Here is a 24,629-nt window from a genome sequence, read left to right as displayed (position 1 = left end):
AAAAATGTTTTCAGTAAAAATATCTAAAAATTCTTAAATTAAGATGCTTTTTCTTGATGAGCAAAACCACCCAAGAAAATAAGTCTAGGTTTTAGAGCAAAAATATCAAATTTAAGTGATTTTGTGAATAAAACAAGCAAAAAAATCTGCCAATGGATTAAGAAAAAAAATTTGAACTTGTTTAATGCACAAAATCACTTAAATTTGATATTTTTGCTCTAAAAACTAGACTTATTTTCTTGGGTCGTTTTGTTCATTAAGAAAAAGCATCTTAATTCAAAATTTTTTTGATATTTTTTTTCTAAAAAATCATTTTTTGCAGTGTGCCATCAGTTGTGGTCTTGACCGGTCTTGAAATAAAATTCCGAGTCCTCTTTGTACGAGACTGAGACGAGACCGAGGAAAAATGTGGTTAATTCCAAGACGAGACCAAGACCTTTAAGAAGTAACAGATAGACAGACAGACAAACAGACACAGTCAGACATATGGACAGACACAGACAGACACAGAGACAGATAGACAGACACAGATAGACAGACACACACAAATAGACAGACAGACAGACACAGATAGACAGACGATCGACAGACAGACACAGATAGACAGACAGACACATGTAGACAGATAGACATAGATAGATAGACGGACAGACAGACAGAGGCAGATAGACACAGATAGATAGACGGACACAGATGGACAGAAAGACACAGATAAACAGACAGACATTGACTGACAGTCACAGACATACAGACAGAGATACAGATTACCTGAATTCCCATTTTCACAAAAAAACCCATCCCATTTTGCACTTGATATTAATTTATTTATTTTCACAATGTACACCATACAAAACATAGCAAATTTTAAAAAGGCAGTGATCGTGTGGTGACTTTTTTATTGCATAGACAACTGTCTGCACCTCAGATAATGCAACATCAGTGTCCAGCTCAAACAACATTCGCTTTAGTCTCCCAAAATATAATCCCAGAAGAAAATGATGCAAGTAAATCTGGGCTTTTAGAAAACAATACACTTTTATAAAAGCACACACGCACGCACACACACGCACACACACGCACACACAAGCTGAACAGTAAAACCCAAAAGTCATACAGTGGACAGTGTAAATTATTCACATAGAGAAAAAAAACTGATTCCATCAAAAAATGATCATTTGTTCATAAATATATAACACTAACTACAAATATACAGAAAAATAACAAACTCTCTCTTTCTCTTCAGTTAAACTCATACGACGCCGTTTCATACCATCATGTTCCAGTTAAAATCAATTCACTTACTTTTATAGTGTGTGCAGTTTAAAAGCGAATGGCTGTAAGACGTATTCATACTGACATGTGATGTTTTGATAGGTGAACGGCCATGTGAATAAAGCGCCCAGATAAAAGTCTTCATATTAGACACCATCCTCCATAATGTACATACAGTAGCACTCTGCTCTGGTTTACTGATGTTAACCAGTAATTCTGAATAATACCGGGACAAACCCCACAAAAACACATAAACCAGAGAAAAACAAGAGCAACAGATGTTCAGGCTCATCACAGATGTCCAATTCCTTCATTTCTGATTGACTGAAACAAGTTCAGAAGAAACCGCACAAAGCGACTAAAGATGCCCGAGCGTGTATTCAATCTCCACGCTTACGGTAACATCCTCGTTTAAGAAGTGTGCATGTTCTGACAAAAAGGAAAACATTTCGGGTCAGAAACATCCCGGTTTTCCTGTATGTCCGTGCTTTTCCATTGCATCTGCATGGACAGATGCGCGTGTGTAACCACCGTCACACACACAATAAAGGCATGAGATGTTCGCGAACGTGTTAACGTGTCCATCAGCTGTGCATGTAGGAACAGGGAGAATCCATAGTGGGGAAGTCATATTTGCCTAAAGGGGTGGGGTAATACGTGGTGGCGTAGACGTTCGTCTGCGGCAGGGGCGACGGGAAGAAATTACAGCTCTCTTCCGGTGGAAGCAGGTTGCTCTTATTTAGGGTCTGCGGAGAAACACACATGTTAAAAACTCACCCAACAGCACAACCATCTTTATCCTCTTTTAAAGTGAACCTATGGCTAATAGCGTCCAAAACAAAATAGTAATTTCTAATTCTTATATATTGATAAGCCTTAATACGTTTTCAGGGTTCCCACACCTTAGTTGACTTCAAAATCAAGGACCTTTCAAGGACTTTCCAGGTCCAACACCCTCAAATTCAAGGACTACATGTGGGGACACATTTCAAGTGAGAGCAAGGTTACATCGTGTTACCTTTAAAGATACATTGTTACAGTTCCCTTTCGAGGGAACTCGCGCTGCATCACTGTGGTGACACTTTGGGGACGCCTCCAGGGGTAAGTGCGTCTGAATGTGTATATCAAATTCAACCAATGGTGAGGCTTAACGACAAAGACAGGGTGACGCGCGAGCCAGAAAGTTTATCGCTATCTGAAATATTGCCAAAGACGGCATTACAGGGACACAGGAACTATGGCAAGGGAGACGCAGCGTCTCGTTCCCTTCTCAGGAAACAACAGTTACATACGTAACCCAAGACGTTTTCATGTGTCAAACACAACTATGCAAAAAAAGCATTTTGGTTTGAATCAACATTTGCATACAGAAGATATAAGCATTTAAAGCGAACAGTTTAGCACGTGTGCTTAAAAAGTCTAGAATTTTTATGATATTATCCTACACTACACAGAAAATAATATGGATTTTTGTCCAGAAAACTTCTTGCATAAAATAGATTCAAGCACTTTCAATGACCTGTATCTATATTTTCAAAAACTTCCCAGGGCCTTGAATCCCCCCCAGATCCACAAACTTTCAAGGATTTCAAGGACCTGTGGAAACCCTGTTTTTCCATACTGTACATGAGTCAGTGTACAGTGGATAAGTCAGTTTGATTATTTGTATTCAGCTTTATTTTTCCTGTTGATCCAGCCGACGAGAAGCACCGCTCAAGTACAAGACAGACAAGCACTTGGCACTGAGGCATGATGGGATACCTTAAACTCCATCGGCGTATACAAGTCGTTCTTGGGCGCACAGCTGTTGTCTTTATAGTGCAGATGGTTGGGGGTGCTGGGATGGATCACAGCTGATTCCTGAGGAGGTTTGCGGAGTCTCTGGCAGTACGCGTACACCAGAACAGATAGCAAAACCGCTCCCAAAAAACAGCACGCGCCCGTCAACACCATGTGGAAGAGAGAGAATCCTGCAGGTAGAGAAATCAGACAGATGTTTCACATCTCATGCATAATTACCTCAAAACTGATATCATCTGCATCTGTTGTATGCAATGACATTCATGCTTTATACATGCAACGTTTGCAACAAAAGCATGCTGGTTAGTCCAGGTTAGATTTACCTCCACAGTTTGCGCTCCTTTTCTTTCCCGAGAGCACTAAAATTGAGAAACAGATGAAGTGTATGAGAAAAATATTCATATTAAGATATGATCTCACTTTGGATAAAAGTGTCTGAAAAATGAATAAATGTAAATGTAATGTAGCGCGATGTTTGAAACAGAAAGGGGATGGAGTGAAACTAACCTGCGCTCTCATTGGGTCGACACTCGCTCTGCTCAGTGCGGTTTCCTTGACAAGAGGCGGGGCTTATTTCACACACCCGACTACGAAGTTGAAGGCCTTCCTCGTTACACTCCGCCCACTCTGACCACGCCCCCCATCCACCTGAGACAAAAGAAAACGGTGAACTTCTAATTTAGTGTCTTTGTCTTGAAGAAGTTAACATAATATTGTTTTTTGTTCATGCCATTGTTTATGGGCGTGACCGTGTGTGTATTCTGACCTTCACACTCGTGTGTGTTGCACAGAGCTTCTTCTGTGTGAAGACCGATGCAGATATCACCCGAATGAGCAGGGGTGGGGTTAGAGCAGGTGCGAGAGCGCTGGTAGTGACCGCCACCGCAGGAAGTGGAACACTGAGACCAGGAAGACCAGCATGACCACGACCCCTTCACTGAAAAACACGATCAGTTATTGCACGATTCTCTTTGAATTGACTTGTGGTACAAACGTTAAGTGTAAATTAAGGTTAAAATATAATTTTTTATTTAGGAATAACTGACCCAATTCTCTACCATCCTCTGATCTGTCCCAAACAATCTTTAAATTTTCTGATAGCTTATGTCATGTGACTGAGCTGTTTATGTTGTATTCTATATGTAGGTTGCTTTGCATAAAAGCCCTTGTTAAATAAGTAAACGTGCATATAAAAGTCCACTTTTAATTTGTTTTACTACAGAAAAATTCTGAGTTTCCCTAAACTATTCTGTTCTATTTACAGAATGTTAAAGAGTGATCAATTAATCTGACAATTATTTTCGTGATCGATTAATCTTACCGTTATTTCAATGATCGATTAATTGAACTGTTATTTCAATGATCGATTAATCGGATGGTTATTTCAATGATCGATCAATCGGATGGTTATTTCAATGTTCAATTAATCGGATGGTTATTTCAATGATCGATTAATCGGATGGTTATGTCAATGATCGATTAATCGGCCGGTTATTTCAATGATCGATTAATCTGACAATTATTTTCAAGATCAATTAATCATACAATTATTTTCGTGATCGATTAATTTTACCGTTATTTCAATGATCGATTAATTGGACTGTTATTTCAATGATCGATTAACCGGATGGTTATTTCAATGATCAATTAATCAGATGGTTATTTCAATGATCGATTAATCGACCGGTTATTTAAATGATCGATTAATCTGATGGTTATTTCAATGATCAATTAATCGGACGGTTATTTCAATGATCGCAACATTTCGAGGTTTGTTATTCCCAGATATCAACCACCTGAAATTATAACCCAGCCTCATCTAGGTACTGCGAGACATTTTGACAGGGAAGTTTAGTACTTATGTATATTTATATTGAATTTATTATTTATAATTATTAACATATACAAGATTTTTAGCTAAACGCATGTTCGTTTTGTTTGAACTTTGAACTTTTTTGAAGCATAGACTGTAAAAAAAGATGGACAACGCCTCTCTATGAGACTAAAATCTCCCAGCAGACATTTTGCTCTGATGACGGCATTGGGAGCCTGCGCAGTAGTGCTCCCGTTTGACCCAATCACAGATACACAAACCTTTGTAGTCTTTAATAGCATCTTATAACTAAAACCAAACTTAAGTAAGTCAGATAAGAAATAACTTAGAAACATTTATTTGAATTGAAATGTGATTTTAAAGTTTTGCCTATTTGCTTATGTGGAGTGGGCGGGGCTTATGATCTATACTGCAGCCGGGCACCTGGGGGCACTCAAAATGTTGTCCCTTCACTTTTCAAGACATTGAATTTTCCAGTTTTTACCCATACCGCCCTGATATGTTTGGATCTACTTTATTACATCACTGATTTCATAGCAGACTGTATAATACACTGGCATAGTGATATGCATCTGTAAAGATGTCAGACCTGGACACGGCTGATAGTTGCAATCCTGATATTCGACGGGCGTGCCGCTGCAGGCGAATGGGGTGCTCTTCCCGTCGGGCGTGGCACAGGAGCGCTTGCGTGTCCGGAAACCTTTGGAACATTCTTTAGAACATGTGGACCACGTTTCCCATGACGACCAGGTGGCTCCTTGCACTCGTGTGACGGGTCGACCCATTCTCAACAAGTCCTCAACCAGACCTACAGACAGAAAGTTGTTATAGGACATCGTCTGAAATGGGTATTTACGTGTTTATTATAAATCGGAGCACATCAGCGCGAGTCGTTGCCCAAAGCAGCTGCAATGAGTAACGAACAACGACATTTTGTTGGTTGCATGGTCACGTTATAATTGATAGCTCCGCCCACAGTACAATCTTATTGGTCTAAAATCCTACTTATGTTAAACACTTCACATGACTGCTTTGCTGAGTACCGTCAGTATCGCAGACTCCGTCAGCGGGGGGGCAGAGGCGCGTCTCCGTCTTGCGTTTGCCGAGCTGGAGATCGTGAGGGTCTGCGAGCAAAGCCCTGCAGGTGTACCTGACCCTCTGCTCCTGTCTCGCACCCATCTGGGTGACATTAACAGGGTACCAGGGTGTCCACGGGGTGCTCCGCCTGACCTCTGGACATGCATCCAAATTACACGCCTTGTACTCCTGGAAAGAGTCGTTCACAGAATGAGGAACATGAGTCACCAATGCCTACCACTGGTGGCTAATACTTGGTTGATACTCCTGTGATTTGTTTTAAAGATATTTGTATTTGATGTTATACGACTCAATTTAAGAGCCTACCAGTGGGCAACCAGGACATGTGTTGCCGTTTTCGCAGGTGCGTACGCGGGACTGGATTCCACCTCCGCAAGCAACAGTACACTTGGACCAGGCACTCCATGAGGCCCAGGACACAGGAATGGGACATGGATTTTTCTCATTACACAATCTAAATCAAAAATAAATAATGAACAGAATCATCATTCGATCACCTTTAACAAACACCAACACACACAGACAGTGGGTCCTGAATCTCACCTTTCCTCTCTGGCCTGACCCACACACACTCGGCCTCCGTGTCGAGGGGCTGGATTGTTGCAGGACCGTTGACGAACCTCAAATCCGATCCCGCAACTGGTGCTGCACTCGGCCCAAGAGGACCACGGTGTCCAACCTCCATTCCTGGATCGAAGGAAGAATAATTAATCATGGATGCCACACACTAACATTTTGTGCAGAACAGTGCATTTTCTGATCTCTTTTCTGATCTGTCCCAAACAATCTTTGAATTTTCTGATTGCTTATGTCATGTGACTGAATTGTTTATGTTTTATTCTTTATGTAGGTCGCTTTGCATAAAAGCCTTAAATAAGTAAATGTGCATATAAAAGTCCACCTTTAATTTGTTTTACTACAGAAAAATTCTGAATTTAGTTTTGAATGACAAGCTTCCCTCCACTGTCCTATTTTACAGAATGTTAACGAGTGATTGGTTAATCTGACAATTGTTTTCGTGGCTGATTAATCAGACAATTATTTTCATGATCGATTAATCTGACTGTGATTTCAATGATCAATTAATCGGACTGTTATTTCAATGATTAGATAATCGGACTGTTATTTCAATGATTAGATAATCAGACTGTTATTTCAATGATCAATTAATCGAACGATTATCTCAATGATCGATTACTTGGATGGTTACTTCAATGATCGATTAATCGGACGGTTATTTCAATGATCGATTAATCGGACGGTTGTTTCAATGATCGATCAATCGGCGGCTATTTCAACGATCGATTAATCGGACGGCTATTTCAATTATCGATTAATCAGACAGTATTTCAATGAACGATTCATCGGACTGTTCTTTTATTGACCACTTAATCAGACGGTTATTTCAATGATTGATTAAATCACACGGTCATTTCAATGATCGATTTATCGGACGATTATTTTAATGATCAATTAATCAAACAATTATTTTCATGATTTAATAATCGGATGATTATTTTGTTATAATTGAATAAAATCTAAACATCTTTTCAACTAGATTTTTTTTACTTATTACAGCTAAATAAAACCCTAAATCGGGATTTTATTGTATGTATAGTAGTATACTTTAAAGAGTGAAAAAGCTTAAAAAAGCTTTTAAAAATTTAAGAGCAGGTAACCTCAAGGACCAACTAATTGATAATGACATTCGTTGACAACAATTGACTGATTCGTTGACAACATGATCAATTTAATATTAATTTGATCAATAAGTTGTTGCAGCCCTAATCTATTCTCTATACTGCACAAGCATAGGTTAATAGAACCGGTAAATACATAACAACAAAAACTTTAATTGCAGAGTTCATCAGCTTCAAAGCTACATTTTAAAATTGCATGTTATTTACGCTACATCTACTGCTTTTCTCTGGTTACATGAAACATTATGACCTGTTTCTTGAGAGCAAGTGATACATGCTAACACAAAGTGGTTTCACATGAACCACTGCACGCAGAACATCTGGATGAGGGTTAAGACTGACTGACTCAAAGTTTTAGCTTTTCTCTCCCAGAAGAACTCATATCTGATTATATAAAAGCACAAAGTTTGCTTTGACACTTTGATTGAATATTTCGTTCCGTGGTCTCTGATCTCCTTTGGGTTTTATAAATCAGTCAATTCGCCATTCAGTGTATCCAAAAATAAAAATTCTCTCCTCATTTATTCACCCTCACGTTCAAAGCCTGTCTGATTATCTGTCTTCTGTGCAACGCAGAGGTGAAATATTCAAGCTGCTGTTTGATTGCAATAAAGTGATGATGACATCATAAAGGCCATATGGAGTATCTGCAGGAGCCATAAATCTGCACATAAAGATGCATCGCGTGGGGTTTGCAACGTGAGTTTGAAAATGTAGCTTACGTGATTTCTGGATAAACTATTCCTTTAAAGAGTTTAAAAAAAACGAACTTGGGATAAATGCATGATTTTAAAACAAAAGCTCTTCATGACTCACAAAGACCAGTCACTGCATATCTGGAAATAATTAAGAAGATGCATTTATCAGAAGAAATCTACAGGATGATCCTCGCTGAAGTAACATGAGCTCAAGGGCACAACGCTGAGATTTTAAGAGGGTTTAAGAGCCCAGATCTTTTAACAATAAAGTTCAAAATATGCAGGTGATTCAACCCATTGAAACAAGTGTACCTGGAACAGTTGGCCACCTCTATATTTGCCCCAAAACACTTCTGACCACCACACTGCGGCCGTGGGTTATCACAGGACCGAGTTCGACATTGACACGTACTGGTTCCCTCCCCTCCATCATCATGGTTACAAGTCTGCCACAATGACCAATCGCCGAAGCCACCATCTTGTGTTAGCTTCCGTTCCTAGAAAAAATATATATAAAAATATATAAATTGTTCTACAACCGAAGTGTATACTTTTAGTATACATGTAGTAAAAATATGCAAACCAATGCCAAAGCATCCACGGAAATTTGATTGTTATATTGAAAGATGATAGTCCCTTTTGGATTATTAACTTTTATAGTTAATAGGAAACAGAAGAGATGTGTAATTATGGATGAAATGAAGAACAGGAGTGACACTGAGCAGCCATCATGCAGAACATCAGTGTGTAATTGACACTGTCAGATGGAAAGTTCAGTTTAGACGGGTCAGACGCTCGGATCCGTTTCAAGCCTGTTCATCAGAGATTTGATTCTGCATCATTAAATCACGACTTTAAATACAGCAGAAATCTCTTTGGTGAGTCAAAGTAAGTAAATGATTTTTGCATCTGGACAGCGGGTGCTTTAAGAGGCTACAATAATGTTTGAATACAATTGAATAGAAAAGAATAGATCGGAGAGAAAATAGAATAGAATAAAGACTGATTAGAATAAAGATTATAGAATATAAAAGAATATACATAGTACAGAAATAAATTAGAGATAGATCGGCCGATAACGGCATTAAATGACTCGATCTGTAGCCTACTTGCTAAATTTGCCGATCTTGTAAACCGATCTTTCTGTTTACTTTGGTCATTATAGGGATCCTGAATGTGGCTGCAATTAAAGACAATTTTTTACGTAGTGCGAGCATTTTTATAACCTGTTGCTCGCGTTGCTTTGCCTTTACAGAGATATGCGTATTTTCTATGAGGACACGCTCCGGTCAACAGCGTGACGCGTCTTCACATCCCCATCAAACAGCGTATACAACACATATCTATCGTGGACAATTGCATCCTCATGCAGAAAGTTTATTATTTTTAGGACTGGAACGACGCAGCAACGTAGTCGATTACGTAATTACGGCGATATGCCGGAAATGCGTTGATGCGTCGCACTGTTTACATTTTTAAATGAAGGCGGCTTCAGCTCCGACCGGGTGATACAAGTGATACTCCACACAGCCAGAACGCGATCAAAAGTGTGGGAATACTTTAAGCAGAGACCAAATAAAACACATACTGTGTAAAACTGAAATGGCAAACCACAGCATGTTGGACTTTTTTTATCTGATTTGTTATATTTTCCTTGGCACTGCCACTTTATTTTTCATATTGAAAACTTTGGTTTGTGTATTTTGTTTCATTGAGAAAATGCTTAAATAAAATGTTGGCATTAATGTAACATTTATTATTTTATTTGGTGAATTATATGTATAAAAAAATCATTAGGCTATTCGATTAATCGAAAAAATAATCGATCGATTAATCGGTTGAAAAAATAGTCGATAGTTGCAGCTCGAATTATTTGCATGCATTTTAAAGTTTTGAGCCTTTAAACTTTCTTTTTCCTCACAGCTGCTCTTGTACGTGTACACCCACTGCGCGCACACACATCATCCTGTCATCAGTGCACATGACATCCGCTCTGGACTATGGAATTGTTATACTTCATACGAATGCGTGTATATTTAATTCATACAGTAAAGACTGTGAATTGTTTTATTTTCATTACTTTTAAGAGACATAAACCTTTTTAAAGAGATATTAAATATCTCTTTGCAGAATACATATTTGTTGTGCTTATTTATTTGATTCTCCATTAAAACAATAATATACCTAATTACCGCAAGTAAAATTTTTTAACAGTTACAGTCATCAAAGAGCTTGCAGCTAAAAAAAAAAAAAAACGGAATCGTATCGGCCGATTACGAAGATGATACAAAAATCCTGATCGGAGCATTCCTAAAAAAATAGAACAGAATGAAATAGATAGGGCTGCATAACGATTCATCGCGATTAATCGTTTGCAGAATAAAAGTTTTTGTTTACATCATATATGCGTGTGTACTGTGTATAATAATTATGCATAAATAAATACACTTGCATGTAGGTATTTAAGGCGTATTTACATGTGTATATAAATTTTTATATTTATATATAATTTATATTATATATAAATATTTAATCTATAAATATTTTTTTCTTAAAATTATACATGCATGTGTGTATATTTATTTATACATAATTATTATACACAGTACACACACATATATGATGTAAACAAAACCTTTTATTCTGCAAACGATTAATCGCGATTAATCGTTATGCAGCCCTAGATTAGAGATAGAATAGATATAGAATAAAATAGAATAGATTAGAGATAGAATAGAATTAAATTGAATAGAAATGCAAATAGCATATCTTAAATAATTTGTTTTTAGAAAAATTTGTTAAAAAATGTATGACTTCATAATTAAATCATTTTTTTATTGCCGATTCTCCAGTATCCCAGCACATCTGAGCACAGTTTGAGACGGTGTTCTCTTTTGAGATCAACAAATCAAACATCTTTATTTGTTCACAGGTGTCCATAATAAAATATTCATGAGATCTTGGCTGGTGATTCACCATTCTGTCACTCACTGGGCATTTTATGATGTCCTGGCTCCATTGACTCATGTTTGAACTGTCCTCGATGGTCGAACAGTGTTTTTCTTTCCGGTCCCATCCACAGTATGGATCCCTCGCACCCAGACAGTCTCTACAAAAACACAGGGTCATATATTAATAACAACATCCTCAATAAAACTACTGTAAGGAGGCGTCTTATACACATAGGTGTCAAACTCCAAAAAAATGTGGGTGGGTCCAAAACATTTGCCATTTGTTTGTATTGTTGTGCCTTTTAATTAAACAATGGCTTTCATAGCCTCAAGTGTTTGTTTACCGTGTTTTATCGCAGGAACGCAGCAGGCTAAAGTACTGAAAACACGAAATGGGGTTTAATTTTTATGGACTCTCAATGAGCCAAGTGGAATGGATTTGAGAAAGCAGCAGCAGGAAATTCAAGGCTGTAGCTAAAACACGGAACGGAGTTTAATTTATAAGGGCATTCCTCTAATGGAAGGGATTTCATTGACGGGGCATGACAGCTCTTTCTGTAGATGGGGAACACGAAATTGAAGTAAATTTGGCAACTGCTAGCAAATGTCAGTCGTGACCTAATGGTTAGAAAGTCGTAACCTCACGTTCTCCATAATAAGTCTTTAATCTAAGCATGACTTCCTTATCTGTAAGTGAATTGGTAATGAATCTGACCTGTGATGTAAATCTATAAGGACGACACATCAGACATCAGGTACTGCTAAAGGAAAAACATTTGACAGCAACTGCAGTGATTTATTACACTCAACAGATTTATTCTCACATCAAAGCCTTTAGACTAAATATGTCTTATGCATCACAGATTTGTGATGTAATGTTAATTCTTAAGAAGCACACGTGTGAAAATCAAACATTTTTGACATTGTGACATCAGCATAAATTAAATCTAGTATAAGAATTACCATTATGTTGAATAAACATCTTTATTTAAAACTTCAAATCTAAAATATTTTTCCATGACAGTAATCAGAATTTCTTTTAGTGATGAGAATCTGAAGGAGGGAAATGTGTTTCTTAATGGTGCTTAAAACTTAATAGTCCTAAAAATAGGCTTAATGTTCTTTGTGCAAAATCTAATTTACTTTACATAATTGACTTTTTGTTTTTATCCTAGCTAATGATTTTCTTTATCCCCCACTGCACACACAAGGAATCCCATAGACATTGAGTCCTTAACAATCTGAAAAACATTAAAGGTCATAAAAGATGTGATTTATGTGATTGCACCTTTACAGTTTAATCAATAGATAAGAACAAAAATTAAATAACAGGACTTTTAGTTATGATGATCTTGAAATCAAATGCGTCAATTTTTGCTCAACCCCGGGTCATTAATCATCTCTAAAATTCATTGCGGTGAAAGATTTTCCACCTTTTCTTGTAAAGATTTGACCTTTTGCCACCTCTGTGTATGTGTACGTGCGAGGAAACGTGTCTTTCCATTACATTGATATTCTAAACACTTGGCGGCTTTCACAAACACGTTCCTGTCAGAAAGCACATCCAAAAACAACCTCTTACGTTGCATCCACTTTACATACCTGTGTGTGTGTTCAACATCAGCAGCAGAAGGTTATGAGTCTTAGAGAGTTTGTGTTTCTCATATATAGACCCTCTTGGGACTGTAAATGACTGCCAGTCTCCTGTCAACAGCACACGTATGTATAACCGCTCTTGCTATTAAACCTGACAGATTTCCTGGAAAACCTCTTCTGACGCGACATACACAGAATACTGTAGTTGCTTACTGAAAACTAGTGAGCTGCCCTGCTGTCTGCCTCTTACATAGACAGCTACCTTCCTAGAAAGAAAATCTTTGGAATAAAACTAATTTTAGCCAAATTTTTCAGACAGATGGAGGCTTGGTGACCGGTAATCATCCTACACTGTCAGAAAAAATGGTCACTAGCTGTGACTGGGGTGGTAACCTTTCAAAAATACCTCAATCGTACATATTAGTACCTCAAAAGTGCATGTTGGTACAAAAAAGAGTGCATATTAGAGCCTCAAAGAGGGCACATTAGTACCCCAAAGAGTGCACATAAGTACCTTAAAGAGTGCACATTAGAACATCAAAGAGGGTCCATTAGTATCTCAAAGAGTGTACATTAGTGCCTTAAAGAGTGCACATTAGTATCACAAAGAGTGCATACTGGTCACAAAGAGTGCACATTAGTACCACAAAAAGTACACAAAAGTGCCTCAAAGAGTGCACATTAGTACCTCAAAGGGTGCACATTAGTACATCAAAGAGGGCACATTAGTACTCCAAAGAGTGCACATTAGTACCCCAAATTAGTATCTCAAAGAGACATAATTGCCTCAAAGAGAGTGCACATTAGTACCCCAAAGAGTGCGCATTAGTGCCTCAGAGTGCACATTAGTATCTCAAAGAGGGCACATTAGTACCCCAAAGAGTGTACCCCAAAGAGTGCACATTAGTACCCCAAATTAGTATCTCAAAGAGACATAATTGCCTCAAAGAGAGTGCACATTAGTACCCCAAAGAGTGCGCATTAGTGCCTCAAAGAGTGCACATTAGTTCCAAAAAAGTGCACATTAGTACCTCAAAGAGTTCACATTAGTACATCAAAGAGGGCACATTAGTACCCCAAAGAGTGCACATTAGTTCCCCAAAGAGTGCACATTAGTACTTCAAAGGGTGCACATTAGTACATCAAAGAGGGCACATAAGTACTCCAAAGAGTGCAAATAAGTTCCCCAAAGAGTGCGCATAAGTGCATCAAAGAGTGCACATTAGTATCTCAAAGAGGGCACATTAGTACCCCAAAGAGTGCACATTAGTACCCCAAATTAGTATCTCAAAGAGACATAATTGCCTCAAAGAGAGTGCACATTAGTACCCCAAAGAGTGCGCATTAGTGCCTCAAAGAGTGCACACAAGTGCCTCAAAGAGAGTGCACATTAGTACCTCAAAGAGTGCACATTAGTACATCAAAGAGGGCACATTAGTACCCCAAAGAGTGCGCATTAGTGCCTCAAAGAGTGTACATTAGTGCCTTAAAGAGTGCACATTAGTATCACAAAGAGTGCATACTGGTCACAAAGAGGGCACATTAGTACCCCAAAGAGTGCACATTAGTTCCCCAAAGAGTGCACATTAGTACTTCAAAGGGTGCACATTAGTACATCAAAGAGGGCACATTAGTACTCCAAAGAGTGCAAATAAGTTCCCCAAAGAGTGCGCATAAGTGCATCAAAGAGTGCACATTAGTATCTCAAAGAGGGCACATTAGTACCCCAAAGAGTGTACCCCAAAGAGTGCACATTAGTACCCCAAATTAGTATCTCAAAGAGACATAATTGCCTCAAAGAGAGTGCACATTAGTACCCCAAAGAGTGCGCATTAGTGCCTCAAAGAGTGCATATTGGTCACAAAGAGTGCACATTAGTACCCCAAAGAGTACACATAAGTGCCTCAAAAAGTGCACATAAGTGCCTCAAAGAGTGCATATTTTGCTATTACAAGCCTTTGAGTCTATAGAGAAGTCTTGTATTATATTACATTAGAGATCTCCTACTTCATTTGTAATGCGAAAGTGGTAATTTCCTGGTTAATGTGAAGCATGCTTTATATATTTTAATGGCGCTATACAATTTATATGCATTCTATTTATATCAACGTCAGAGAAAAGGATGCAGTGATTTTTTTAAATGACCTAGTTCGTCTGTCTCTCAACCAATAGCAGAGGATTTATTAAAGGACATGATATCTCTGACTGCTCATAAGTACCCTCATTCAATTTATCTCTCAGCTTTACTTTCTGTCTGAATCCAAGGGCAGCGGCGACTGAGAAGGTCATGTCAAATGCTTCAACAAGTCTGCCATCATTTAAGAGCATTTATCCTTTTAGAGGACACGTGGATAGGATCTATTGTCAAAATGACAGCGAATCAGCAACAGCAAATAGCTTGGTTGAAAAATTACTGGAAGAGTTTCCTATTGATACTGCATGTGAACAAACATCCATTATTGCGCATGTCTGATGTTAAGACGATCTGACCTCTGCTAAAGTCTGCTGACAAATCTGAAGAAGCAATTATTCCTCATGTTTACTTGTCATTCTAGATGATGTGGGGGTTTAAGTTGCTGTAGCTTATATATAGATATGAAGAATAGGTTAGTTTCCCAGCTTTTTCTGACAATGAGTTAGGATAAAAAAAAGTAAATGCCTGTGTAACCCCTGATAGTTCGACTTACTCTTGGGTTTTATAGTTGGAGCATCTCTCCAGTGGAATTTTTAACACCCTGCTGGGAAGTCCCACGAACAGAGATCGGTCGCTCTGAAGGATCTGCAGATTTAGTATCGGCTCTCGCACGCCTTCTGGGAGAACGTTCATCTCCTCCAGGTAACATCCACGAAGACTCTTATTGCTCGTGGACAGGGCTTTGATGATGGTGCCGCGCTCTGATTGGTGGAGAAAGAAACTGTTATGATGATAAATGCAGTGCTGTGTATCTCCGCAACAAATATAATCGCTATAATCGTCTTTATCGCTAAATCGATCCCAACAAGGTTGTTAGGGTCTTAAAACCAGAATAATGATCAGGTGACTGTACATCATCCTGATAAATAAATGATTATACATAATATAGATTCAAGCTGAAATTATTATTTTTTGAAGCAATAAAATAAATTGATCAATACGAAAGACATGAAACTAGCTCAGCTATGGAAAAGATTATTGATTAAATTCAGTTAAGCTATCATTATCACTCAATGCTGTAAGTGACCAATCAGAATGAAGTATTCCAGAAAAACATGCATATCCCTTTTGCATAAAGCTTACCTGTGCCGATATACATGACGTGGAACAGCGTGTCCCTCCCCTGCACAATGTCAACAGCCAGTCTGGAGAAACGGATGTTGTCCTGCATGACCAGAGGATCTGTGGAAATGGGCTGAACCACGTCATTCATGAGGAAGAGTCGCTGAGCATCCTGAAGACTGCGTTCGGTTAGATTGCAACCCGGACCCGAATCATTCACTGTCCCGCACTGACAGAAAGATAAACCGAGATGAGGTCAGAGACAGAGAGTAATGATGATGTCATGTGAGAGGTTATGATGTCACAACCATGAGCTAGTTAAAAGGTACCCACGTATGGTTTAATAGATTAAAACTGGGATAGGTAATATGAATGTGAAAAAAACAGTATAAATGTCATAGTTTTAATAAACTTGAAAATCTTTGTTTGAGGGCTGCCATTTTGTTTTTCATCACACTGCAAAAAATGATTTTCTAACTTAGTGTTTTTGTCTTGTTTTCAGTAAAAATATAAAAAAAAATCTTAAATGAAGATGCTTTTTCTTGATGAGCAAAACGACCCCAAGAAAATAAGTCTAGCTTTTAGACCAAAAATATCAAATTTAAATGATTTTGTGCATAAAACAAGCAAAAAAATCTGCCAATGGGGTAAGCAAAAAAATCTTGAACATGTTTCTTAAACACTAAATTCAAAAAAAATTCTAGAAAGATTTTTGGCTTATTTTATGCACAAAATCGCTTATATTTGATATTTTTGGTCTAAAAACTAGAATTATTTTCTTGGCTCATTTTGCTCATCAACAAAAAGCATCTTAATTTAAGAATTTTTAGATATTTTTACTGAAAACGAGACAAAAATACTAAGAAAATTATTTCTTTAAAATCATTTTTTGCAGTGCAAAAAAATCTTGCATTTTTTCTTAAACACAAATATTTTTACTAAAAAACAAGACACAAATACTAAGAAAATATTTTCTTGAAAATCATTTTTTCCAGTGTACTTCATCTAATCCAGTACCTACTGTCACAGTTTGCGGTTTCGGACGCAGCCCATAAATATGTTTCTTTTGTGGCAACCATGTTTTTTTGTTTTAATTGTATTAAAACCATGGTTAATTTACTTAAGGGAACAGCTACAGTGTGAACTACATATATGGTGGTTTCTTTCTTTAAAAGTTTTTTTTATTGCATGAAACGGCAACAACTAATATTATACATGAACTTCAGGAAAGTAAGTAAATGCATAAACATATCTCTTTAAAAAAAAACTGCAACAGTGAAAACTTTGTTTCTTTACCTGAAAGTTTGGGATGGGGTTAGGAGTAGAAAGCCAGCTGGTCCGGGGGTTCTCCTGATAACGAAACGGCCCATTAAAGGCCTGTGTAATGGCACTGAGGTTAAACGCACACACGGCTGATGCAGCAATGCTGTTTCTGTCAGGAGAAATGAGAAGATGCAGTCAGGGATCGGAATAAAATAAATAAAATAATAAAAAAAGATGGGAATAAAAATCCCATCTAGCCTAAGCTTTAACTGGCTGCTTTTAAAACATTCAAACATATGCCTTTATATCAAAAATGTATTTAAGATCACGAAAAACATTTCAGTCAAGGGACTGGTTTTAGTGACATCAAAGGTTCACTCACATGTTGGTGGTAAAGACTCCATAAATGAGGTCCTGCTCGGGGAGGTAGAAGGTGCTCTGGAGCTCATGGTAGTAGAAGGGAACGTCTCCAGAGCGAGAACAGTTCAGTCGGGCTTTCATGAAGGTGGTCCAGGTGTCTTCCAGCAGAAAACGACCTCCGACGTCATTTTGACACACGCGGGCGACACGAGAGAAGACCGTCTTCCCACAATCCTGTTCAACAGCGTTCTCCCTCAAAAAAAAGTAGGTGAAGCGGCCCACCTCATACGCGGAGACAAAATGAGGCTCTGAGACAGAGAGAGAAAGAGAGACGTCTAACAATAATCCTAATAAAGACAAGGTCAGAGTAGGGCATCTTTCGTTTAAAGAGAAAATGAAGGACCACCTTGATTTTGTGCTTGTGACAGGGTAACATTTTCCCCAAAATCTCATTACCGTAATACATTCAGATGTAATTTCAATAATTCTTGTAGGTAAGTTACACTCTTTTTACTGTAATGTACTGTAATACAATGGTTTGTTTACTTATAATCAGAAGACAGTAAAAGTTTTTATTTAAGCCAGTTTTTTGTTTTCTCAACAGTATTTTAGCTCTAATGAAAAGACCAGCTAAAACCAGCCTAAGATGGCTGGCTGGTTTTAGTTGGTCTCCCAGCCTGGTCTTAGTTGGTAAAGCAGGCTGGGTTTAGAGGGGTTTTGCAACTTCTTTAGATGGTCAAGCTGGTCTTAGTTGGTCAGGCCTGGAGACCAGCTGACCCACCAGCGAAAACCAGCTTTGCCAGGCTGGGAGGCCTGCTTATACCAGCTACTTCCATCTTAAACCAGCTAAGACCACCCAACCAGCATAGCCAATGGTCAGCAGGTCTTCAAGCCTGACCAGCTAAGACTAGCTAAAGAGGTGTTCAAACCCAGCTTGCTACACCAGCTAAAAACCAGGCTTGGAGACCAGCTGACCTACCAACAAAAAACAGCTAACCCACCCCTGCTGAAAAAAACAGCATACCAGCAAGACCAGCATATGTTGTGTTTTGGTGCTGGTTTGCTAGTGAACACCAGCTAAACCAGCATCAAACCAGCATCAGCACCAGCTAAACCAGCAACAAACCAGCATTAGCACCAGCTAAACCAGCATTAGCACCAGCTAAACCAGCATTAGCACCAGCATCCCATGCTGGTCATACCAGCATATGTTGTGTTTTGGTGCTGGTATGCTGTGACCACCAGCTAAACCAGCATAGACCAGCATAATTCCCATGCTGGTCCATGCTGGTTTGATGCTGTTTTTTTCAGCAGGGACTAGCTTGACCAGGCTGGAAGGGCAAGCTTATACCAGTTACTTTCATCCTAAAAGCTAAGAACAGCCAACCAGCTTGGCCAACTTTCCAGCCTGGTCAAGCTGGCTTATTCTGGTGGGCCAGCTGGCCTTCAAGTCTGATCAGCTAAGACTAGCTAAAAAGTGTTGAAAACCTGTCTAAAACCAGCTTGCTACGCCAGCTTTACCAGTTAAAACCAGTTGACTCACCAGTTTGACTAGACTGGAAGACCAGCTTTGCCAGGCTGTGAGGATAAGCTTATACCAGCTACTTTCATCTTAAACCAGCTAAGACCAGCCAACCAGCGTAGCCCAGCTGGTGGGTCAGCTGGTCTTTAAGCCTGACCAGCTAAGACCAGCTAAAAAGTGTCCAAAACCCCTCTTAAACCAGCTTGCTACACCAGCTTAACCAGCTAAAACCAGGCTTGGAGACAAGCTGACCCATCAGCTTGACTAGGCTGGAAGACCTGGCTGGGAGGACAAGCTTATACCAGCTACTTCCATCTTAAACCAGCTAAGACCAGCCAACCAGTTTGGCCAACTTTCCAGCCTGGTCAAGCTGGTTTAAGCTGGTGAGTCGGCTGGTCTTCAAAGTGTTCAAAACCCTGCTTAAACCAGCTTGCTATGCCAGCTAAAACCAGGCTTGGAGACCAGCTGACCCACCAGCAAAAAACAGCTTGACCAGCTTTGCCAGGCTGGGAGGACAAGCATATACCAGCTACTTTCATCCTAAACCAGCTAAAACAGCCAACCAGCTTGACCAACTTTCCAGCCTGGTCAAGCTCGCTGAATCTACACTGTAAAAAACAACCTATAGAATTTACCCAATAAAATTGTTGTAACAATTTGCACTCACTTTGTTTGAGTAAATTATATCCTATATATTTGAGTAAAGAGTACCTAAATTTAATTACTATGATAAACTAAAAAAAAATAGGTAAGGTCTACCTAATTTTTTTCATAACTAATTACTCATAAAAAATGAGTAACATTAACCCTATTGGTATTAAGCAACAGATCTATTAGATTATTATTAATAATGATTAGCCATTAAGAAATATTACGTATTACTTATTCAGAGAGGACTTAATAAGAAAATAGTCATACACAAGATTGCATAAATTGCTTGCTTTATTGACCAAATAACATTCTGTAAACATTTAAAACTAATTAATGGAAGTACAAAATAACCCCAATACATTTCAAGTGAAATACAACATATCATAGTTTTACATAAAGCTTCTTGAACATATTATTTCATAAAAAAATAAACCAAAGTCTTCATGAGATTTTAAAAAACCATTAAAAGCAAGATTCCTAAATACTGTTCTTCACGTTATCATTAGAAAATTAAAGAAGACAATAATATGAGAGGAAAAACTGATCTCATTTACCTCTAGCATGCTATATCAATACAAACAAACATTTCAATTTCATTTAAAACTTATTAAGTGCAAAAATACAACTTCATATTATGCTATAACTCACAGTACACATGCATAAAACATTGAACACTAACAAGAACGTACTTACATTCAATTTTAAGTGATTTAACTTCACATACAAGTCACATATATAACATATGAACTCCGAAGTACTTTTTTGAACAGACATTAAATTAAAAAGCCCATGGAAAGGCAACGTTAATTATAATTCCGTAAATGATAATAATAATAATAAAATGGCTTCATAAATGGATCCCTTCTAAAACAAAACTCAATATATTAACAGATAAATGCAAGAAAACTTTAACAGTAATTATCTAGCATCGACAGCTTCACCGTTGTTTGTCTGCTCGACGCCCTCCCGTCTGTATCGTACATCAACCGTCCGCTGCTCTCTCTCGTCACGTGGCTTGCTCAAGTTCAACCACTCATATTGAGCAGCTGGTGTTCACGAGATTCAGACATGTAAATAATAATAATGGAAGTTAATATTTTAATCACAAATATGGATTTTTGTTCGTACTCGCAGGTGCAAGAACTGGGCAATGTTTCATTCAAAGCTAACCTGACTGACATAGCCTACCTTTCAATCTGTCGACAACAGAGACAGAGAAGCACGCAAATGACTAAACTTCTGGTAGATTTTACCGTTAAACAACTTAACATTTCCATTCATGATCATATCAACAAGTTAAATAAAAACTTACCTGTCAACAAACTGCAGTTCTCCCGCCGATATGATATGAAAAATTATGACTCGAGTCCCGCCTGGATGTTGATTCATGCGCACTTTGCGGTGCTAAGGCCAATATTTTGGGGTATATGATACTTATTTTTTTAGTATTGCAGTTATTACTGTTAAAAAATGGATAGTGAAGGTAGAATATACCCATTATTTTTTATTTTACTTGCTAGCTTATATATGTAATTAAATTATAACTAATTTTCATGGGTTAAATTTAACACCCTCAAGAGTAATTTTTTACAGTGTAGTGGGTCAGCTGCTCTTCAAGCCTGCAGCCAGACCAGCTAAAATGTGTTCAACCCCCCTTTAAAACCAGCTTGCTACACAAGCTTTACCAGCTAAAACAAGGCTTGGAGACCAGCTAACCCACCAGCTAACACCATCTGACCTACCAGCTTGACCAGCTTTGTCAGGCGACAGGACATGTGTATACCAGCTACTTTAATCTTAAACCACCTAAAACCAGCCGACGTAGCCAAGCTGGTGAGTCAGCTGGTCTTTAAGCCTGACCAGCTAAGACCAGCTAAGAAGTGTCCAAACCCCTCTAAAATCAGCTTGCTACACCAGCTATAACCAGGCTTGGAGATCAGCTGACCCACCAGCTAAAACTAGCTGACCCACTAAACTGGAAGACCAGCATAACCAGCTTTGTCAGGCTGGGAGGAAAAGTTTATTCCAGCTACTTAGACCAGCTAAAGTTTCCAAAACCCCTCTAAAAACCAGCTTGCTACATCAAGCTTAACCAGCTAAAACCAGGCCGGGGGGCCATCTTTAGTAGGGAGTGTCTGAATATTCGAATTGCAATATTTTTGCTGTATTATAGTACAAAAAAGTTATATATTGTAATTAAAATGACTCTTTACCTAATTGTTTTTAATCTGCATAAATTATTTACCATTAAGCCATTTGGAGTTGTACTGGGCGGTCCGCAGAGGTGGCATATTCCCCAGGCTGCGGTAAATAATCGGATCCCGGCTGGAGAAATCCGTCACCGTGGCCGCGTACACCTCTCCGCTCTCGGTTATCATAGCTGTCGAGTTGTGCCGCGGGTCGTAGGGACATCGAGCCACTCCGCTGACAGAATCCAAAACATGTGTGATGTCAGTAACGGAGCGAGTCGTGCAGACGGGCATGAAAGCGTTTGTCCCGCAGGTGAACAAGCGGCCGCCGTTTAGCAGAAGGACACGAACGTAATTCTGACACTCATCCTATGAGGACCAAAGAGAAGAAAGAGATATTTCCTATTTTATACACTCTATAGCACACATTCATCCAAAAAACACATCTCTTGCGCCCCACCTCAGTCTTTCCTTTGCTCTGACAGGATCTCCTGGTGTTCGCATCGACGCCCCACTCAGTGGCCTGCAGTGAATAAGTCATTAACATCATAGTAAGAAATCAAGCTAACAAAACATACATAAATACAAACCTGTCTTGAATTCACATGCATCTATCAGCTGATACAATCATACTGCAGATGAAAATGATACAGGACACGGCAAAAAAATTATTTTTGTCTTGTTTTCAGTAAAAATTTCTAAAAATTCTTAAATTAAGATGCTTTTTCTTGATAAGCAAAACAACCCAAAAAATATGTCTTGTTTTTAGACCAAAAATATAAAATTTAAGTGATTTTGTGCTTAAAACAAGCAAAAAAAATCTGCCAATGGGTAAGCACATTTTTCATGAATTTTTCTTGAATTTAGTGTATGATCAAGATTTTTTTGCTTACCCCCGTGGAAGATTTTTTTGCTTGTTTTATGCACAAAATCACTTAAATGTGATATTTTTGTTCGGATCGTTTTGCTAATCAAGAAAATACTGAAAACAAGACAAAAATACTAAGAATTATTTCTTGAAAATTATTTTTTTGCAGTGTATATCTATGCAAACATCACATTAAAGAAACACTGGTGATCTTAAAGTAATTTATTTTTTTTTTTTCTTTTTTTCAATAATTTAGTCAAACCAATTGGAAAGGCATTTGTAAATAATTAAACTTACAACTGATCGGAAGTCATGATAGATAAAAATCTAATTGTGTATTATTTTAAGTACAAAGATGTAAGCTGTCGTTGTTCATGTTGTTTCATTTGTTTTAAAGGCTCTTCCTCTGTTTCTTTCTTAATTTTGACAGACTGCTTTGTCATGTTTATCTGTGTTGTCATCGCCTTACAAGTAATGATCTAGCACAGACTCTCTCTCTCTCTCTCTCTCTCTCTCTCTCTCTCTCTCTCTCTCTCTCTCTCTCTCTCTCTCTCTCTCTCTCTCTCTCTCTCTCTCTCTCTCTCTCTCTCACACACACACACACACACACACACACACACACACACACACACACACTATTGTGAAAACATGATTTTGTATTGACCCTTATTGAAGGCATCAAATGAACAATAGTGACAATCCCAACGGATGCTGAACAGATGGAGAGGTCACATTAAATCTCTTTCCACAATAGTGACAGCGCTGGAGGAAGTTTTAGACAATTACAGCCAGAGAATCACACATTACAGCTGACAAACGAACACATCCGGCTCACATTTAGCCACAAAATCACAAGAAAGAAATAAGAAATCAGAGTTTGCTTAAAGAAAGTGTTGCCTATTTCAAGGACCTAGAAAATGTTTTGAACATTATACGTATGTATCAAGTCAGAGGAGAAATGGTTTTGGTCAGTGGTTCATCTTTCAAAGCTCAGAAGATTTGATCGAGTTCTTATTAACGCCACTTTCGCGTTTGTCACTTGTGTTGCCTAGTTTCTGAAACTGAGGATAGCACGGATATTAAATAACTAAAAGGCAAAAATGACAAGGGAGACAATGGACGAGTCATTATTTAAAAGAGGAATTTCTCTGGAATCTAAAAATCCTTTGGGAACTTTTGCTATAATGTAAGTACACAACTGCATTAAATTATACATTACACTGTGCAAGTGTCTCAGATGTTTATCCTAAAATTGCTTATGAGAAATATAAAAAGAAACAAATTGTTAAGTAAACAGTATTATGTAGATTATATACCATATTTTCTGGACTATAAGTCGCATTTTTTTTTCATAATTTGGCTAGTGCTGCGTCTTATAGTCAGGTGTGCCTTGTAAATCAGCATGAATACATTTTGACACTTGTTTGTTTAATTTAGACTATTCAGCCTTCCAGGTAAGTTCTGTATGCTATTGTGTATCGTGTAAATAAATGATAATATAACTTTAACGTACAGACACCTTTTCAGCCTGCTGTTCTGTGCTATTGTTTAGTTGAATAACTTGCCTTTCC

At 38.2% G+C, this 24,629-nt stretch overlaps 1 protein-coding gene across 3 annotated transcripts in view; it reads right to left on the bottom strand.

The window, feature by feature from the left end:
• Positions 1 to 804: 804 nt before the first annotated feature.
• sema5bb (sema domain, seven thrombospondin repeats (type 1 and type 1-like), transmembrane domain (TM) and short cytoplasmic domain, (semaphorin) 5Bb) overlaps positions 805 to 24,629 on the bottom strand; it is a 57,763-nt gene continuing 33,938 nt past the window's right edge. For all 3 annotated transcript variants that reach the window (XM_065293796.1, XM_065293799.1, XM_065293797.2), the window contains 17 exons: positions 22,651 to 22,713; positions 22,247 to 22,559; positions 17,851 to 18,136; positions 17,502 to 17,637; positions 16,227 to 16,434; positions 15,637 to 15,844; positions 11,394 to 11,511; positions 8,715 to 8,899; positions 6,548 to 6,691; positions 6,311 to 6,458; positions 5,950 to 6,172; positions 5,496 to 5,714; positions 3,839 to 4,009; positions 3,580 to 3,720; positions 3,396 to 3,431; positions 3,034 to 3,242; positions 805 to 2,018 (listed from right to left, as the gene is read on the bottom strand). In XM_065293796.1, coding sequence (XP_065149868.1) covers positions 1,857 to 2,018; positions 3,034 to 3,242; positions 3,396 to 3,431; positions 3,580 to 3,720; positions 3,839 to 4,009; positions 5,496 to 5,714; positions 5,950 to 6,172; positions 6,311 to 6,458; positions 6,548 to 6,691; positions 8,715 to 8,899; positions 11,394 to 11,511; positions 15,637 to 15,844; positions 16,227 to 16,434; positions 17,502 to 17,637; positions 17,851 to 18,136; positions 22,247 to 22,559; positions 22,651 to 22,713 — 2,970 coding nt within the window. In that variant the 3' untranslated portion in view covers positions 805 to 1,856. The remainder of the gene's footprint in view (positions 2,019 to 3,033; positions 3,243 to 3,395; positions 3,432 to 3,579; positions 3,721 to 3,838; positions 4,010 to 5,495; positions 5,715 to 5,949; positions 6,173 to 6,310; positions 6,459 to 6,547; positions 6,692 to 8,714; positions 8,900 to 11,393; positions 11,512 to 15,636; positions 15,845 to 16,226; positions 16,435 to 17,501; positions 17,638 to 17,850; positions 18,137 to 22,246; positions 22,560 to 22,650; positions 22,714 to 24,629) is intronic.

Source organism: Paramisgurnus dabryanus, chromosome 7, assembly GCF_030506205.2.
Source record: "Paramisgurnus dabryanus chromosome 7, PD_genome_1.1, whole genome shotgun sequence".
Taxonomy (NCBI): domain Eukaryota; kingdom Metazoa; phylum Chordata; class Actinopteri; order Cypriniformes; family Cobitidae; genus Paramisgurnus; species Paramisgurnus dabryanus.
This window is presented reverse-complemented; position numbering and strand designations above follow the sequence as displayed.